This window comes from Amblyomma mixtum, chromosome 2, assembly GCF_055824585.1.
Source record: "Amblyomma mixtum isolate Tamu chromosome 2, ASM5582458v1, whole genome shotgun sequence".
Classification (NCBI taxonomy): Eukaryota; Metazoa; Arthropoda; class Arachnida; order Ixodida; family Ixodidae; genus Amblyomma; species Amblyomma mixtum.
Genome location: NC_143013.1, coordinates 24,292,994 through 24,312,806, shown reverse-complemented (window position 1 = coordinate 24,312,806; position 19,813 = coordinate 24,292,994). Strand labels below are relative to the sequence as shown.

The window sequence follows — 19,813 nt, the reverse complement described above, 5'->3', positions numbered from 1 at the left end:
ACCAGCACGGTTCCCAGAAGTCCAGCGCGATTCCCACGCGATGAACCATCAACTATCCCCTGTAATCGCTCTCGTACTATAGCCGAGAGCCGAGAACACGCAACCCTGTGTAAAAAGCATAGGAAAATCTAGCAGTACATCGATCTCTTATTTCGCCGGTCATTCGAAATATCGTATATCGAACGGTGCGCCGCGCTTCTGCAGTTGGCGCTTCCGCTGAGACCAATAAAGTTTTTCATCATAATCAGCTCCGCGCGCGGAGACGGGTCGGCTGTGTGGTCCTGGGCACCTGTGACAGCGCTAGCGCTGTGAAACGGCGTGATGAGGTGAACACGGGGTGTGCTTGAAAGTGACCTTCAGTCTCTTCTGCTAATTTTCCACGCCACATAGCTCCCATACAGTGAAGCCAACCTGAAGCCCGTATAGAGGGCCTCGCGTGGCGTGCTTCGCTCACTTCGCTGCCCGAAGGCGTTGCTGAAATCAACTCGACGTTAATTTTGATGCACGATTATTCTGCTTGTAGTTTAATATTACCAGTATTAGATGTATTTGATATGCTGTGACTAGTCCCAAATCACCGTCCACCGCGACTTCGATGTGAAGCAGGTTAGGACCAGCAACGCTATATACTCTAAACACTAATACGCCTATATTGGAGTAAAAAAGAGGGTAAGCTCAACGCTAGCAAATTCTTTTTAAAATGGAGTGCTCTAGAAGACAGCTAACTCCCTTCTTGTTCCTTTCTGTTCAGAGTGCAGAGGGCGGTGCGCTTCCGGCACCCGGCCGGGAGTCACATCGTTGCAGAGTAATGTCATCCGCATAAAATGTATGTGGATAACATTACTCTGCAGCGATGTGTCTCCCGGCGGGGTGCTGGCAGCCATGTTATAGTTATAGTTATGTGTTATAGTTTTTTCTTCCTCCATGCTGGCAGCGCACCGCCCTCTGCACTCTGAACAGAAAGGAGCAACATTATTGTAACAAGAGGCAGTGACGCACAATTGGAAGAAACTCTACAGCAGGCGGTGGATATTGTGGAGGAGCTAGCAGGGGAAGCAGGACTCTCGTGCTCTCTGCCCAAGTCCGAGCTTTTTGTGCTGAGGGATAAACCAAGAGGGATACATGCGAGGCACTATGTGCCGCCACCACCTTTAGAGGTGAAAGTGGGGGGAGTACCGGTCGCTGAGGTCCAAATGATCAGGATCCTGGGTATGTATCTGCAGACTAACAGGAAGAATAGCGAGTCCTTGCAAAGGCTTAAAAATACGGTCAATGCTACCGTGCGGCTAATCAGGTGGTTGGTTTATGGGGTTTAACGTCCCAAAGCGACCAAGGCTATGAGAGACGCCGTAGTGGAGGGCTCCGGAAATTTCGACCACCTGGGGTTCTTTAACGTGCACTGACATCGCACAGTACACGGGCCTCTAGAATTTCTCCTCCAAAGAAATTCCAGCCGCCGCGGCCGGGATCGAACCCGCGTCTTTCGGGTCAGCAGCCGAGCACCATAACCGCTGAGCCACCGCGGCGGCGCTAATCAGGAGAATCGCCAATCGTAAGAGAGGTGTTAAGGAAAAGGACTTGTGTAAGCTATAGTGCAGGCGTTTTGCTCAGTAGAATAGTGTATGCGACGCCTTATTTGAAGTTGGACGCGACGGAAAAAGGCAAGGTGGAGGCTATGATTAGGCAGGCGTATAAAGCGGCCCTTGGGTTGCCTCACAATGCGTCTACCGAAAGGCTGCTGGGATTAGGGGTGCACAAAACTCTAGAAGAACTACGGGAGGCGCACTTGGTGATGCAGCTCGGTAGGCTTTCAAAAACAAAAGCAGAAGGGACATATTGGAAAAGATCGGCATTGGAGTTGACGTTCCAGTCGGTGACACGAAAATTCAGATGAGGCGGGAAATGCACAAGGGCTTGTACATAAAACCTTTGTCCAAGAACATGCATCCAATACATCACGAGGACCGCAGGAAGGCAAGAGCCAAAGCTTTACATGCTAAGTACGGGAAGTACAACGGGGCAGTCTATGTAGATGTCGCCGAGTATAAGGACAAGGACGCATTTTCAATTGCGGTGGTGGACGGGCGGGGACGCTTGATCGCCTCTGGATCAGTCAAAACCCGCTCCCCAGAAACTGCAGAGGAAGCGGCGATAGCACTAGCTATAACTAGTAGTAATGCTGACCTGATCTTCAGCGATTCAAAAACAGCCATCCGAAATTTGGCGAGGGGCAGAATATCTGTCACAGCGGCGCGACTGCTGAATCGGTCCACGGGGCGAGGGACTACGGAGGCGGAAATTGTCTGGGTACCTGCACACTCTGGGAACCCTGGGAACGAGACGGCTCACATGAATGCTCGAGGTTTCGTCAGCCGAGTAGGTGAGCCGGAAGTCCCGGGAAGGTCCACGAGAGATGGTCCGGTATCCTTTCATGACATTACTAACCATTTCAGACTTGAGCGGAGGATTTACAACCCCGGTCAAGCAATTGGTGAAGGCGCAGGAATGCGTCTGGCGACGATTGCAGACTAGATGTGTCTTCAACCCATAAGTGTTGAGCAAAATCTACCCGGATATTCAGCCGGAGTGCAAATGGTGTCAGGAATTGGCAACCTATATGACCACATATTATGAAGCCACCGGCGGATATTATGCGTGATCCTTCCCTCGAGCAGTGGGAGGCCGTGTTGGCCAGCTCAGACCCGGTCGTCCAGACCAGGGCCGTGGAGTGGGCCACCCAGGTCGCCGTCAGCCATGGGTTGATGGCCATCTAACACGGAATCGTCCACACATGCTCTCTGACGAAAATACAGTTTTTCCATCTATCCACTAGCGCGGGTGCAACGCGTATTCTTGCTTCCAGGTGGCAGATAGGCTAACCAATTGCCGTTTTTTTTTTATATCGAATTAACGATATATCAGACTCTTGCACAATCCCCTTGGATTTCGATATGTACAGGTTCGATACACTGAGCGATGACCGGGTCGCCCCGGCTTGCTCTCACTGCGATGGGTACCCTGACATCTATCAGCTTCTGTCCATCTGTCCACATCTTGCATCTATCATCATCATCAGCAGCCTGCAGGGCAAAGGCCTCTCCCATGTCCTTCCAATTAACCCTGTCCTTTGCCAGCTGCGGCCACCCTGTCCCCGCAAGCTTCTTAATCTCATCCGCCCACCTAACTTTCTGCCACCTCCTGCTACGCTTGCCTTCTCTTGGAATCCAGTTAGTGGTTCTTGTTTGGTGAAGAATTGTTCGTGCAGTGCTAGCTGTTGTCTCCTATGTAGGGTCACGATCGCTGCACTGCACTGGGAATGGAAAGGGGAATGAAAGAGATAGAGTAGAGGACGGGTCGTGCCGTAGCAAAGGCGGAAAGGGAGTGGAACCATGCGGCGCAGAAGTGCGCTAGTGAAGCACGCGTCCCAGTGACCCTCTGCGCGAAGTCTACCACCCCAGACGTGTCGGCGGTTGCGGGCAGGGTAATTGCGCGCGGAAGAATAGGTCGGAAAAAGGCGAAGAAGGATATGCCGCGAAGCGGCAGCGAGCATATAATGCGCGCGAAGTAAAAGGAAAAGAAAGGTATGCCGCGAAGCGGCAGCGGGCATAAAATGCGCGCAAGGTAAAAATGAAGAGAAAGGTATGCCGCGAAGCGGCAGCGGGCATATGATGCGCGCTAAAAGAAAAGGAAAAGAGAGGTATGCCGCGAAGCGGCTGCGGGCACGAAATGCGCGCTAAAAGAGTGGTGGGGCGCTAGCGCGGCACGGCGACAGAGCGGGATAGCAGGGGCAGCGAGACACGGGCCGGAGTGTGGCGGTGGCGCAGTGCCGGAGGAGTCCGGGGCAGCCCCGCCGTGAACACGACACCGCAGACTACCGCCCTTAGATAGCGAAGCACGTGTCCAACCTGCCCCGTGTTTGCCGACAACTGCAGCCAACCCCAGAGTGCACCCACCGCCACGAGGACACCCACAGAATCGCCAAAACGCGCAGCGCCCGCGGACGATGAGAGTCGAAAAGGAAGGAGGTGGCGGGCTGTAAGGATGAGCGGGCTGTAAGAGCACGCTGCGTAGTTAGCGAGCACTGAGGCACGCAAATAGGGTAGTAATGTGGGTAGAGACCTCTCATGTGGTTTACCGCGTGTGCGGTTAGCGGGCAATGGAATTGCGCGCAGTGGAGTTAGGCTGCCAAGAAGGCGAGCCAAAGGAAGAGAGCGCACGGGAGCGATAGACGCCCTGAGCGAGAAGAGAACGCGGGCGGCGGCGCGGCCCGGCGCAAGGACCGGGAGGCGCAGGGGCAGCGCGGCGACGACGGAGCAAACGGTGGCGGCAGAAGAGGAAGAGTCCGGGGCGGCCACCCCGACGGACGCGACAGCGCAGACTACCGCTCTCAGATAGCGATGTACGAGCCCGACCCGCCCCGTGTGGGCCTACGACTGCGGCCAACTCCGCGACATGCGCGCAGCCCAAGAGCAACGTGGAGAGTGCGCCGGAACGGGCGCCGCGAGCGCGAGGGAAGCCAGGAAGGCATGAGGTATAGAAGCGGGCCAGGGTGGCGCGCTGAGAGAAAGCGGAAGAAGGCAGCGTGAAGAGAGGCCGTTGGGCGAAAGAGTATAGCAGGCACACGAAGTGCGTGCGGGAGAGTTCACCGTTCGTCCAGAGTCCAGGGCGCGCCGTCCGAGCAGCAGACACACGCGAACACACACAGGTAATCCGTTCGAGGGCGGTGAGAAAGTCTGCTAGGAAGACTGCTGAGCAGGGGGAGAGAGTTGTTGCTGCTGAAAGACCACCGATAAGGAGGCGCAGCCATGGTATCCAAGGAAGACTGTTGAGTAATCCTGGGTGGCGGGCCGCTGTTGGGCGCGCGTCGTAGAAATAGGGCCTCCATCGTCGCCGTCAGCGCAGACAAAGGGCCTGTTGAGAGACGCCGGCCGCCGACGTGTGCACCCGTCGGCGGCACGAACGAGACTCCTTCTCTTGGAATCCACTTCGTTACCCTTAATGGTCATCGCTCGCTGCGTTGTCCTCAACTTAAGAACCTCAAGCATCCATGTGGACCTCTATACTCTCCGAACTCTCTCCCACTTACTCTTCCTAGAAACCATGAATTTCTACATCCCTACGCCGGACTGGAAGCGTGTGGTCGCCAGCGTCTTGGACGCATAAAGGGCTGACTCCCGAAACAAGTTCCTGCGAGAAAAAGAAAAGAAATAAACGAAATACGTTGCGCGCGATTCTACCTCCGACAGGCAGGTTCGGCCTGTCGGAGGTAGAAATCGCGCGCAACGTATTTCGTTTATTTCTTTTCTTTTTCTCGCAGGAACTTGTTTCGGGAGTCAGCCCTTTATGCATCCAAGACGCTGGCGACCACACGCTTCCAGTCCGGCGTAGGGATGTAGAGCGAACGGGATCGTGCTGTGAAATGCAAATGAAAGCGTTTTGTGAGCGAAGGAAATGCGCAGTAATTATGTCACACTATCGGTGGACACCTGAACCGCGCGCCGTGTTGAACATCAAGGGGGGAAACGAAAAGAAATAGAGGAAGAGGCGCCGTAGTGGAGGGCTGGACATTAATTTCGACCAGCCGGTTCTCAAACGTTCGCACAAACACGAGCGCTTTTGCATTTCGCCTTCATCGAATGAGGCCCGAGGCCGGTATAGAATTCCGCGATCTCGTGCCCAACAGCCGAAAGCACTGGCTGTGTGTAGAGGCATGATAACGAGCTCATTTTGGCAAGCTCCGCATTCCTCCCCCGAACATGCACTTTTTATTTCTTTCTTTAAGTAAAAAAAAAAATTGCCTCACACTGTACATCAACACAACCGCATTAAGCTGTTTATTATTTCTTTGCTAAAGTTTCCTGCGCTGTGAAGTTTTCTGAAGGCGCAGGTTTATATGCCGCCGACTGTATTTGCTAAGTGCCTATGAAAAAAAAAATCTCTTCTGTTGACGGCGAATTAATAAGACTTTTAACATAGCGGAGACGTACTAGCGTAAACGTACGTATGCCGGTTCACTGGATGCAGGCGAAATTCTACAGGCCCGTGTACTGTGCGATGTCAGTGCACGTTAAAGATCCCCAGGTGGTAGAAATTTCCGGCGTCCCTCATAGCCTGATTATAAGACGGGCTCCCGGCGAACCAACTCGCACAAACGTAATCTGGGCTCCTGGCCACCAGGTTCTACGAGGCAGTGAGGCCGCTGATGCGGCCGCCCGAGCGTTCACACGCCGGGCTCCTCATCCTAGCTTTCCTGGCGCAGAGGTGTTTGGATTCCATGAACTCGGACAACCTGTCGCGTACCATCGTCTCCATGAGTTTGCCCACTCAGAAAGTCAGAGAGACGGGGTGGAGGTCGTCCTTGTTGGCCTTGCCAGCTTTAGGAATGAAGGTGACCAGGGCGGTCTTCCAGTCGATGGGGAGTGGCACTTCCCCAAGCCAGATTGAGTAGGCGGAGGAGCGAACTCTGCGGCGCCTGCAGACAGGAACTCCTCTCTGTCCTGCCATCACCAAACACTTTTATCCGAACATATATGGTGCGCTGCTCGCACTGTGGAGAAATCTGCGATATCCTTCACATGGTGTGGGCATGTACTTGGGATCCTCACCTTCCCCCTTCCCCCACCTCCACCCGGGAGGCATGGGAGACTGCCCTCCTCAACTGCTCCACATCAGAGTCCCAAAGGGCTCTAATAAAGCGGGCGCTAGACGGGGCCTCGTCGTGCGGTGTCCCGGACTAAGGATACCGACCATGTATACCGGGTTTTCTGACCCCCAAACTCTCTTTGAGTATTAAAAAAGTTTTTCACCACCATCACCATAGCCCGAGTCGCTTTGGGACGTAAAACCCCATAAAACCAAACCAAAGCCTCCTGAGCACGTGCAATGGCATTAGTGGAGCCAGACGGGGTTGCACAGTGCGCGTGTCAGGAAGGAAGGAGCGTCGACCTTTGAGCGTGCAAAAAGGGACAAGAGGAGAGGGAAAAGCGCGAAGACGCTGAAATTCAAATTTGATTACAGATAACTCAGTTTCTACAAAACACATTAAAAAAAATTCTTGCTGGAGGATATTCGTAAAGCAGCGTCCTTCAACATCCCAGGAATTCCGCACCTTTACTTTTCAGAGTCCTTTTAAAGCTGTCACGTTAACAATAAATGTTACGGCCATGTTTTAGCGGGTTTAACGTCCCAAAGCGACTCAGGCTATGGGGAAGCCGTAGTGGAGGGCTCCGGAAATTTCGACCACCTGGGGTTCTTTAACGTGCACTGACATCGCACAGTACACGGGCCTATAGAATTTCGCCTCTATCGAAATTCGACCGCCGCGGCCGGGATCAAACCCGCGTCTTTTGGGTCAGCAGCCGAGCGCTATAGCCACTGAGCCACTGCGGCGGCTAGAGGCTACCCGAGTACAGAATGTGTTCTACCATTATCTCAGGACAGTTTAGACAGTGAGCTGTCATGCCATCCGAAGTTACAGAACATTAGTGGGGTGGGGAGTGTTAGTTCGAACTTTGCGAAGGGCGTGTGCTTGTTCCGTGTTAAGTGATGGCCGGGGCAGGGGTACGTGGGCTGGGGTAAGATTGTGCGCTTCCCCCTGATGTTCTGGCAGTGCTCAGCTGTTTGCTCTTTGTATGTTGCAGGGTCTTCCTCTCAAGCTGGATTAGGCCAGACGATCGAGGGCGAAAAAATTAAAATTGGTTTTTGAGGACAGGAAATGGCGCAGTAATTGTTTCACATATCTCGGAGGACACCCAGACCGCGCCGTAAGGGAAGGGATAAAGTAGGGAGCGAAAGAAGAAAGAGGTGCCGTAGTGGAGGTCGCCGGAATTTCGACCACGACTGACATCGCACAGCACTCCGGCGCCTTTTGCGTTCTGCCGCCATCGAAACGCGGCAGCCGCGGTCTGGTTCGTACCCTTCCGGCTCAGTAGGCGAGCGCCTTAACCACTGAGCCACCGCAGCTGGTAGCGATCCACCTTTTAGATGTTAATTTCGCGGGCACGTTAATGAACCAAATCGTTCCTTTAGACCTCCGGCACGACTGGTATATATCCAACGCAGGTTGACTGTAATGTTCGGATTGCGGTTACATTATCGCCTCCATCGAAACGCAGACGCTGCCGCGGTGGCTCAGTGGTTATGGTGCTCGGCTGCTGACCCGAAAGACGCGGGTTCGATCCCGGCCGCGGCGGCTGAATTTCTTTGGAGGAGAAATTCTAGAGACCCGTGTGCTGTGCGATGTCAGTGCACATAAAAGAACCCCAGGTGGTCGAAATTTCCGGAGCCCTCCACTACGGCGTCTCATAGCCTTAGTCGCTTTGGGACGTTAAACCCCATAAACCAAGCAGACGCTGCGGCCGCGTTTCGATGGAGTCGAAACGCAAGGCGCCCGTGTGCTGCGCGATGTCAGTGCGCGTTCCGCAGGTGGTCGAAATTATTCGAGACCTCCATTACGGCACCTCGGTCTCTCTTTCTCCTTTCACTCCCACCTTCTTCCCTTCCCTTACAGTGGGGTTCGGATGTCCACAGGTGCATTTCTAGTGGTCGGCGTTGCATGCTGCCAATGGCTTTGCTGGAGTCGGTATAAATGTTGGCGTTGTATGTTGCAAGTGACTTTGCTGAAGATGGTACAGATGTGATGTTAAGGTCTTGGTGTTTAGTGAGGCTTCTAGAGTGGTTATGATGGGAGGATTGGAAAATGGCCTTGCTGTCTGGGTGCATATATTGTGTACGCACATGAGCCCATCTCAGAGCGTGAATATCAGTTATAACTTATACATGCCCTTTCTCTGCAGTGATGCTTTGCTTGCGCTTAACGTCAACATCATGGAGGTGTGATGTCATATTTTTTTTGCTATGTTTAGAAATGCGATGCTGCATGGTAGGTCTAGACCTTGAGTAACTGGCGTCATTTGGATGGGGGTGATCCCTGGTTCTTTCAGAATGTTGCATCTCTGCTCTGTACAAGACAAGCTCGCTACTTGGCTGTCCATGTGTTGTGTTAGTTCGAAGAGTGCGTGAAACAGGCTTGTGTGGTGAAGTGTATATGGGTAGACCCAGGGCGGCCTTGTAGAGGGTGTTGAGTGAAAATTTGAGTTTGTGAAGAGCCTGCTATACACAAGTGCAATGACGAGCTGCGCTGGTAGTGTTCTCTGAGCCCATGTTTATTGCTAAGGATCCATCAGATCAGGCGAGTTAGTTTTTGGCAGTCTACTTTTGTATAACGTTACAGTTTGCATTGTTGTTGTGATGTATGATGAATACAAGTACTCTGCACGATGTCACCTTTGGAATCTGTTTATCTAATAGGCCGAGTTGTATCAGAGCGTTGGTTTTCTTTCAGTATTGTGTTGAATTCATCAGGAGTCCTGAATTTTTGCTCAAGATTGGAGTCCCGGTTTATGTAAGTGGTCCACTATGTTGTCTATGCCTTCCTGGGGGTTTTTTGATGATCTCTGGAGATCTAGTTTCGCACCACAGGGTAATGTCGCCGGCGTAGAAAGTGTTGTCATACATAGATTAATGAAGGTGGAGAGATAATATTCTTGAGGTGTTCTACGGGTAATGTTGACAGGGAAGGAGACAGACTGCGCGGCCTTGAAGCATGCTGTCCTACCTTTGAGGAAACTGCACATGTAATAGTACATGTTGACGCCACATCCAGTGTCATGAACTAATTGCAATATGGGATAGTGTGTAACGTCATCAAAGGCTTTTTTTTATGTCTACAGTAAGAAATGCTTGCATCTGTGCTGCTTTAGGCTGCAGAAGCATGTTCTGTAGTATGAGAAATAAGTCCTGCGTGAAGATGTTCTTGCGGTAGTACCCTATGAGCTGGTGTGAAAAATGTTAGTGTTTTCCAGGTGTTCCAAAGTCTGTCTAATGCAAGTCGTTCCATTGTTTGGCCACAGATGAAGTACAGGATATTGGCCTGAGGTTGCTAAGCGTGGCTGCTTTCCCGGGTTTTAGAATCATGGTAAGGTGCGTTCTTCATTTGTCTGGGAGGGAGCCTGTGTTCCAATGCTTGTTGATGAGATTGCTTTGGACTAATGGCATGTTTAGTTCTGCCATAGTGAATTTACCGTTGATGTTGTTTGGGGGGCCTCATGTAGAATGACCATAGGTATCTACAGGGTCTGCAGTTTCTCAAGGGTTTTGTTTATACCTTGCGAGCTGGCATTTTGCTCCCTCTTGGTTTTTCTCTTTTGGTTGCCTGGTTGATCGGTAGCTCATTTCACGGAAAAGTGTGGGGGGGGGGGGGGGGGGATAGTTGTTTTCAGAACACTCTAATGCTCCATTGGTGACTGCTGGAGTGGTGTACAAAAATGTAGTAAGGAAAAGAAAAGAAAATGAGTTAATAATGCCGCATGACATCTGTCAGTATTGTGCAAGGCTCCACCTCAGTCAAAACTATATTTCTCCTTGACTGCCAGAGTTCAACCTCGGCGTGACCAACCGGACTATTTCTCCGGTTGGGTTAGCAGGTATTGGCAGCATCTGCATGCTCGTAAATAAAATTTTTCACCAGACCGACATTGAGCATGATGCGATTTCAAGTGGTGAAGTCACATGTGCAGTAGACAACCTCCTTTTATGACTGCACTAAAATCATCACGTGATCCTCTTTTCCTAGTTTAGTTCATTCCATGGCTGAGTAGACACTGGCAAAGGATCCATAATGCGAACAACACAAGACTCGGCCACAATCGAGTGTATGACGCTGGAGCTGTCCTTATAAAAATCCTCTGATTTGTCCGTATGTCGCTCCAGCAGTTCACATGCATCCCAAACAGCTGAACCAAGTCGATACCTTGCCCGAAACGAGTCTCAGCAAATGACAACACAACACAGGAAAAAATAGCTGAACCTATACTTTATAACAAAATATCTTTTCTCTGTATAGAACAGGACTCAAGGTACATTATATCAAAACTTAGAGTATCCTTTAAAACGGCGTGCATGTTGCATTGTAAACACATTGTTCATCAACAGAGCATGGTGACCTCGGGGGAACACAAGCTCCGGGCAGCACAAGCTCTGCTCCAAGGAGCCAAACAAGGCCCGCACACATCGTGGGCAGTCACGCCACCATGTACGGTGAGCACTGGGGGCACCGCAAGTGTCGACGTGCCCTCTGATGATGCGGCCGTCACTCAGGGCCAGCGAGGGACAATTTCGCCAGCGGGTCCAAGAGTGGCCCCGCTTCAGGCAGGGGCCTCGGCTTTAACGTCGATGTCACGCCCGCCTGGAGACGCTGCAGTGGACAGCGTGCAAGAAAAACAGCGACATGGCTTCAGAAGTTTTTGCCCACAAGGCCACCACTCAATGCTGAACCTTCCCACAGGGGAACAGAAAGACAGGAGAGGCCATGACTCTCCTTGTGAAGGCTTAGCAGAATGAGTCACCTCATTAGATAGCTTAGGTGCTGTGGCTGCAGTACGTCTTGGGAACCGTGTTCTTGAAGACCGGTAAAATGCATCTGTAGCTCTCAACATTGTCTAATTTCACCTTCACTGCCCACCACTTGCACAGAAGCAGACCTTAGTCACAAATCACAAAGTATTTTTTTTAACAACAGTTGTTTTCTGTTTAATCCCGATTCATTACTATTAACGAGGACTGTCTGTAGTTCTATTCACTGTCGAAGGTGTCAAATGTGATCACGATTCCTCCACAGAAATCTGGCAGTGTCTGGTGAGAGTGAAAATTATAACACATCCGGCGTCGTAAACAAAAGGTGATATGATTGCCTATGAGCCACAATAAATTTAAGAAAAACAGGATGGTTACCAGTTCATAACTCGAATGTTCAGCATTAGCTGGCATCACGACAGAGCTGGCTTAAGATTAAGGAAGAAATTTCAGAAAACGGGATTCAATTTGGGGGATGGGGGTGTACAGGGCATGCGTTGGTTAATGGATTAGTTGGGTGTGTGTCCGATGTCTTGGACTAATTATCTCACTGTCGAAATCGAGAATTCTTGGCACATAAAGACTGTTTCTGTTGGGGGGAGGGTCACTTTATCTACAGACGACCTGCGCCGTAAAAGTGGGGTAAGATGTATTAAAGAGGTAATGCTTTAAAATGTAAGAGAGTGTCACGACACTATGTTATCTATGGTATACGCTTCATCATCCTTCGTGCACCGCCTATTTCCAGTCTGACATGGTGGTTAGGGTGCCTTGCTGCAGCTTCCTTTGGTACGCTTTACTGATGCACCCTTGCATAAGTGAAGCACTTGTGCAGGGGCACGGTACGTTCCTGTATATGTCGCTATATTCGATAAGTATATGCCATATCGCTTAGCCATAACGCTTAGCCATTTTTCAGTGAGAGGTCACATTCCATAAGCACAACTCCCTTTCTACTCAACATCATTGGCTAAGGCATGAAGAATGCTCTCACTTGTAAAGTGGGTTGTGTAGCCACTATAACAAACAAGTCAATGGCCCCAACAAAAAGGACCAAGTAAATCTCATGCAGAATGAATTTCATGAGCTTTGCTGCAACAACTTTTGCACCCTTTAAGCCATTTAGTGAAATGGTCACTATACAGCCCAGCATACTTTTTTCGCACAATTCTTGCCATTGCAGTTAATGTGTGCACAGAGTCGCAATATCGACAGGTCTACCATCACCAAGCAATTCTTGCTATGATCACTTTTAACAAGATGACAAACACAGCACAATACCGTCCCCCAAAGCAACAGCAACATCACTGTGTGTAACCTTAAACAATCATGGATGCTTACCACCTAGAAGAAATAGGAGACTCTTCCAGTACACAATGACAATGACAACTATCTTCACAGTGGAATACAGCAGAAAAGGAAATGCATTCTGTAGAAATTTGTAAGCTACATAAATTTGGCCCAAGGTCTGCAGAACTGCAGGCTATTCATACAGGCTTTTGAATGGTACACTCGAGACAAAATAAAGTAGTACTGCTAGCATCTGGCACAAATCAAGTGATACATAAAGAGCACCTGAACATAAAAGCTATGTAAAAACAAATATAACTAGTCAGGACAACTACATTATGTACTTGACCACAGCATCAAGCCATATGCAGTCACAGATCAATAGATGTGGTTATCTTTTTCAGATATTTTGGTCCCAACACTTCCAAGCAGATAGTACAAAGCTCAACATGCTCTCTAGAAAGCAGTAGCGCCTCAGCAGCCCAAGCTCATTTGTCCATTTAAAATAAACATAAAAGATTAAAAAAAATGTTCCTACTGACTAGACTACCACAAAACAATGCGAATACTTGAACATGCAAAAGCATAGATCTACTTAAGTATTATAAATTCAAGCATAGTTCAACTATGATTCAGTTGAATTCAGCAATTAGATATAAGTGTTATGACTCAATGTACAAGTCATGCAGAAAGCAATAAAGAGCACAGTCACGATTGGCACACCTTAAGAAAAGGGCCTTCGGCTGTGACCAAATAGTAGACAGCATAAATGGGAATCATCAGCATGGACACCAGTGCCAGGAACCAGCCAATCAGCTCACCCCACCAGGGATAGAAGTAGGTCTTGGCATAGACGGGAGGTTTGTACTGAATGATGGACGATGTAAATATAGTCTGCAACGATAAGAGTGTTGGATGTTACGACACACTCAGTTTGGTCCTAGATTTTAACATCACTGATTCTGATGTCAAAACAATGACACTGGCTGTAACACTGCTTCCCTTACGTGGACAGAAGATGGCTTTTGCATTCTGGAGATGATGTGCATTTATCCCAAGTGACACACATCTATTTTTTTAATACCGATAAAGAGAACAGCCTTACGAAGAATGTAGAGTAGGGTAACCTGATGTCGTCCTGCCACACAAAGTTTAAAATAAAAGACAGTAACATATCTACAACATATATAGTCATCATCAAATCAAAGTACAAGGTTAGAGCAAATGATTTTTCCAACTTCTTCCTATCATTCTTGATATGAGAGCATGCAGTATTTAAAAGTGCATCAATGAAAAGAGTGGGGTTCTCCTTAAAGCAGGATGCGGGTCTTAAAACTCTTTATTTCTGGCACAATCCTGACCACAATTACCACAGAAGTGTGCTTTCTTGTGTAGAGTCTAAATATGCAATTACAGATTTTGAATATCTCAACTAGAATATGAGTTATAAGGAGTTTTGTGATTTTAATTGGGCTGTTCATTACAGGCTGTAACCCAAAAAATATTTTTGCAAATTATGAAAAGATCACAGAACTGCATCACCCAAGACGCATTTTGTGCGGTAATGCTATTTTTACACTTGCCTCAGTGAAAATATAATGGCAAAAATATATATATATATGAATAGAACATACAAAATGATTTGGCCAGTAATTTAGGAAAGCAACTAATTCAATTTAATGCATAACTTAAAAGCTAGTAAAAATAGCATCATTGCACAGATCTACTCCTCAAGAATATATTGATACCAAGCACATTTACACTGACCAAGGAAAACCAGAGAAAAAACTTGCAAGGCATAAAATGTATTTGTAAAATCACAAACAAAGATAGAGATTGCAAGTCTATGCACTTATTAGGTCGCAGGAAAACAGCCGTAGCCTTGGCTGTGTTGCTCTGATGCCATCATGGAAGGTGTCAAAAGAAAGGGTACAAAACAAGCTTCTGAACGGTAGCAAAATGGTGGCAGTTGGGGAGCAGTTTTGGAATTGCGATCGCGTGAAGCGGAACATCATTTCGAAGCTCACGTTTGATTTTTCAGTCGCTCGACTCTCAAAATATTCAATTTTTTTATACTTTGGGATTGTTTAGAGCAGGGGTTCTCAAACTGGGTTCCGCGGAACACAGGGGTTCCGCGGGCTGTCTTCTCGTGTTCCGCGAGAACCCTCACCGGCCCTGACCCGGCAGCTGATATGAGACTGGCTCTGAGTGCTACTGAGCCACGCTTTGACTTGCTCTTAAAAGGGAAGCAGTACCACCCATCACATTAGTATTTGTATTAATCTGTGCAATAAACATTTAACTTTTGCAACTCTCTCTTTGCAAAAATGCACTCGACAACATTGCTGGTAAGTGAAAGCAGGGGGGGGGGGGGGGGGGGGGGGGTTTCCCTGGAACTAATTGAAGGCTTTTGGGGTTCCTCCAAGCAAAAAAGTTTGAGAACCCCTGGTTTAGAGCATGGACATTTTGCGAAGATACCGTAGTCTGAAGTACAATTAGTAGGAGAAACTGGTTTTGAAAAATCGATTTTCTCGCATTTTTTTGCCATCCCAAGACCCGTATTCCCCCTCAAGCTACAAGTATTCACTGCCCGCTCCCATTTCTCCATTAAAGTAAAACACTACTCAATGGTGGTCGAATATTGTTTGGCTACTCATGAACTGTGTGGGCTGTTACTATATGTTCAGTGTGCAGAATCAAGGTGAAATCAGGGAGATAATCAATCCTAATCCGGTCCATTCCAATTACAGGCACAAATCAATTTGTAGAAGAGTTTGGTATGGCAGAGCTTCACTCAAAAGATGGATGCATCCCAATTAACATATTAACAATTAACATATTAACAATGACAGAAGCAGAAATGATATGGCTGGCATAGGTTTTCTAATGAGATGCATTACTTCCTAATGAGATGCATTACTTCTGTACTCACGATGCAAAAGAAGGGCACAAACACTGTCCAGCCAGCACGAAAGAACCAGTTTGGTGCATGGCCAATCATCTCCTTCACATTGCTGGCAAACTTGTTGAAACCTGCAAAACAAAAAAAAACAAACATACTGTAACAGTTCACACTGTCACGGGTGGTGATGATAGACAGGCAAGCAGGCGCACTGACATGCTCAAGGCAGTGTTTTTTGGGGTTAATGAAAGAAACTTGGCTACAATGACAGTGACATAGAAGCACACCATGCACTGATCGAAATCAGACTTTCAAAGCTCCCAGCTGCTCTGTGCTCAACCGCGGCGCAGAACTATCACATATCGTCTAGAACAGTCCTGAGCGCTGCAGGAGTACAGATGCATGTTTATGATCATTTTCAAACATATACTGGTAGTATTGTGGGAACTATGTAAGTCCTTGTTAGTCCATGAATTTCAAAGACTTCTCCCATTATCTCCAATTAGCCCCACGCAAGTCGCGGCCATGTTATTCCAGCAAATTTCCTGATCTCCTCTGCCCACCTGACTCTCTGGCATCCCTTGCAATCTGCGCTGTTACCCTGAGAAACCACTGGTTATCTGTTTGTATTATACGCCCCATGCAAGTCCATTTCCTACTCTTAATTACTGCTAAGATATATCATAGTACAAATCTGCTCTCTAATACACACTGCCCACTCTATCTACAATCGAACCTTGATACAGTAAACTCTCGTTAATTCGACTCCCGTTAATTCAAAAATTTGGATAATTCGAATTAGAAGCGTGGTCCCAGCCGACGCCCATGCAAGCCTATGGTGTCGGACGTTCGTTAGCTTGGACATGGGCGGGTTCGCACAGGTTAATTCGGACGGCAGGCCATGTCGATGATCTAAATAGGTCTCCCCGAACCTGAACAGCATGAAACATTGATGCCCATGCACCTCAGGCGCGCGCACTATGGCTAACATGACAACAGTCTGAAGTCCCCCATTGCTTCATTTAGCTCAGACAAAGTTTAACTTCACGACATCCCATGATTGCCATCAGGAGCACACATCGGTCAGTCGCGCCGCTTGGGACAGCGCTGGTCGTGTCACTGATTTCTTATTTCTATTTTTGGGATGGTGTCATTCCGTTCCAACGCCCACACAATTTCCCTCGATTGCATCCATGTGCTTTTTCCGTTCTTCCAGTATGCTGAAACGCGCTGTTCACAGTCCATGCGGTGAAGCATCCTCAAAACCCGACAGGGCTGTTTGTGAAGAGGCACCACTGTTACTGCGTGGCATTGCCAAAAGGGCCGCGGAGGCCTTCATGATTTTGCAGCAACGTCCCAGAACAACACGGGCTACAAGGCACACCGCACTGGAGGGCTTCGGATTAATTTAGACCATCTGGAATTCTTAACATGCATAGACATCGCACAGTACACAGGCGCCTTGCAAGGAGGTCACAAGAAGCGTTTATACAATGGTATAGAGGGGCCTCCCATGAGAAGCTTCAGAGTAGACCACAACAGCAGTATGCAGCTGGTGCGCTGTTACGCGAAGCAGCTGCTGAAGAAGGAGAAGAAGACAGAAGCAAAGCCAAGCCAAGAGAGAGAAGTAGAAAAGAAAGAAGAAAAAATTAACAAGTGATCATGCGATGTAACACAAAATCTCAGTTAGCAGTATCGGTCAATGTTTCGCTTTTACATTGATCGCCTTCTCAGCGCATCTCTGACCTGGATTTTGCCAGTGCTTTTTCGTTCCGTTGCTGTGTTCGGCTTCTGGTGGGTGGAGGCCTCTGGAGGATGGAGGGTTCTCTCTCTCACACACACCCACACAAACACACACCATCATCATCATCAGCCTGACTACGCCCACTGCAGGGCAATGGCCTCTCCCATGTCTCTTCAATTAACCCTATTCTTTGCCAGCTGCGGCCACCATGTCCCCACAAACTTCTTAAAGGTGCACTGAAGAAGAATCTGAACTCTCCCCACAAACTTCTTAAAGGTGTACTGAAGAAGAATCTGAACTCGTCTTTTTGCCGCGGGAACTCGATCTACATGTTCCGAGCATTCTTAGAAACTTCTTATTGCCCTGTGTGGCCGATTTCCCTAATTAAATCGAATTAACGTCCGGCTCCCGCCTTTACTTTTTTTAATTCTCCCCGTACAGTGGGCGGAGTCGACCAACGCGTGGAGTACCTTTCAGCCAGCTCCGTGCAGGCTTTGCTTTCGCTCTATTTTGTTTTTTAGGTTTCCGTGAATAAATATTTTCATTCGCAGATAATACAGCCGCAAAATAAGCCCGTAGAAATAAAAATATGCGCAGACTATTTGCTTCTACGGATTACTACGTATTACTCCGCCGATGGCAGAGCGGCAAGCCTCCACAGGACTGGGTGAAAGGCACTCCACGCGTTGGCGACTCCGCCCACCGTACGGGGGAGAATTAAAAAAAAAAGGCGGGAGCCGGACGTTAATTTGATTTAATTATGCAAATCGGCCACACACGGCAATAAATCGAAGTTTCTAAGAATGCTCGGAACGTGTAGATTGAGTTCCCGTGGCAAAAAGATGAGTTCAGATTCCTCTTCACTGCACCTTCAATATCATCCGCCCATCTAACTTTCTGCCGCTCCCTGCTATGCCTGCTTGCTCTCGGAATCCACTCCGTTATCCTTAAGGACCAGCAGTTATCTTGCCTTCGCATTACATGCCCTGCCCAAGCCCATTTCTTCCTCTTCATTTCGACTAGAACGTCATTAACCTGTGTTTGATCCCTGACTGACTCTGCTCTCTTCCTGTCTCTCAACGTTACACTTACCATTTTTCTTTCCACAGCTCGCTGCGTTGCCCTTAACTTAAGTTGAACCCTTTTCATTACCCTCCATGTTTCTGCCCCATAGGTGAGTACTGGTAAGATACAGCTGTTATATACTTTTCTCTGCTCTCGTGAGTCGGGTCTGCGGTCACTACCCGCCGCAAGTAAACATATTCCCTTACCACTTCCAGCACCTCGCTACATGCACAAATTGGGTTTTGCCAAAAAAAAAGGGCTATCCTCCTAACACATTAAAACAAGGAGAAGAACAGAAGACAAGGGAAAGAAGAACAAGAAGAGAGAGAGAGAACACCAGCAGCAGCAAAACAAGAAAGTGTGGTAAACCAATGGGAACCAATGCGCCATGACTCACCATAGAACCAAGAGATGGCCACATCCTGGAAAAACACTATGAAGAGAAGGGTCATGCCGGACACAGCGTAGGTGTCAACAAGTTGAAATAGATACATGCCGCCCTGAAATGAAGAATGGCACGGATTTTCCTCAAAGAACATGCGGCAAATAGCAAATAACTACAGTAAACTCTCGGTTGTACGAACTCCGGTTTATTGAATATTTCAGAATAACAAACTTTTTAAAAAGTCCCGGCAGTTTTCTTATAGATTCTATGCGCAAATGTTTCACTTAAACAAATTTCGGAATAGTGAATATTTCAGTTTAACGAACTCGCTCAGAGGACCCAGGCTTATTTTTCCGATCAGTTCAACGAAGTTTTGAGCCCTCCACTGCAGGCGCAACCGATGCCCGCCCTCATGACAGAGATCTGTCATCAGCTGGAGGTCGATAGCAATAGTACTTCGTTTGAAGACTATGCACTGTGTGACAGTGCACTGATTGCCTGTGCTGGACAGACTGAACTGTCCAGAGGAAGACGAGTGCAATGAAGAGGAGGCAACTGCAAGCCAGTTTCAAGCCCTATAACTCTAGCTGAGGTTGTAAGGTGCATTGGAAAGTTCAGAGACTTTGTGTCTCAAACAGCAAGCTGTGCCAGAAGAAGTTTACAAAAACATTGACTCTTTCGATAGTTTTGTAACTTCTTGTGCTTTAAATGTACAAGTGCAGAAGAAGATTACTGATTTTTTTTTTTTCAAAGTGAGAAAGGCAGCATTTTAACTGCTATGCACCTTGTATAAGTTATGTATAAATTCCATTTCACACTTTTGACACTATGGATGCCATGTCTTATGCTAGTCTAGTGAATATTCAGTTTAGTGAACTTTCAGTTAAGTGAACTATTTCCTTCGGTCCCTTGAAGTTCACTCAAGTGAGAGTTCACTGTAGTAAGCAAGAACACAGCGTAGACTGAGAAAACGCTATTAAATGCACCGAGAGCTAAATGCACGCTAACCTTCAAC

General features: G+C 48.2%; 1 protein-coding gene and 1 long non-coding RNA gene across 5 annotated transcripts in view; one reads left to right on the top strand and one right to left on the bottom strand.

Moving 5' to 3' along the window:
* LOC149358706 (sodium- and chloride-dependent GABA transporter 1-like) overlaps positions 1-19,813 on the bottom strand; it is a 65,281-nt gene that overhangs the window by 6,787 nt on the left and 38,681 nt on the right. For 2 of the 4 annotated variants that reach the window (XR_016288717.1, XR_016288716.1), the window contains exons 12-14: positions 18,811-18,913; positions 15,635-15,735; positions 13,426-13,596 (exon numbers count right to left, since the gene is read on the bottom strand). Coding sequence is in view for 2 of the 4 variants with exons in the window: in XM_089570865.1 (XP_089426991.1) it covers positions 11,150-11,254; positions 13,426-13,596; positions 15,635-15,735; positions 18,811-18,913 (480 nt within the window). In the remaining 2 variants the exon portion in view is untranslated. Of the gene's footprint in view, positions 1-5,076; positions 5,188-10,858; positions 11,255-13,425; positions 13,597-15,634; positions 15,736-18,810; positions 18,914-19,813 lie in introns of those variants that run through there. The other 2 variants (XM_089570866.1, XM_089570865.1) reach the window with 2 other exon arrangements.
* Positions 8,436-12,358, top strand: LOC149358708 (uncharacterized). The gene is made up of 3 exons (XR_016288718.1): positions 8,436-8,581; positions 9,344-9,403; positions 10,993-12,358. It is a non-coding gene; the product is annotated as an uncharacterized LOC149358708 (long non-coding RNA).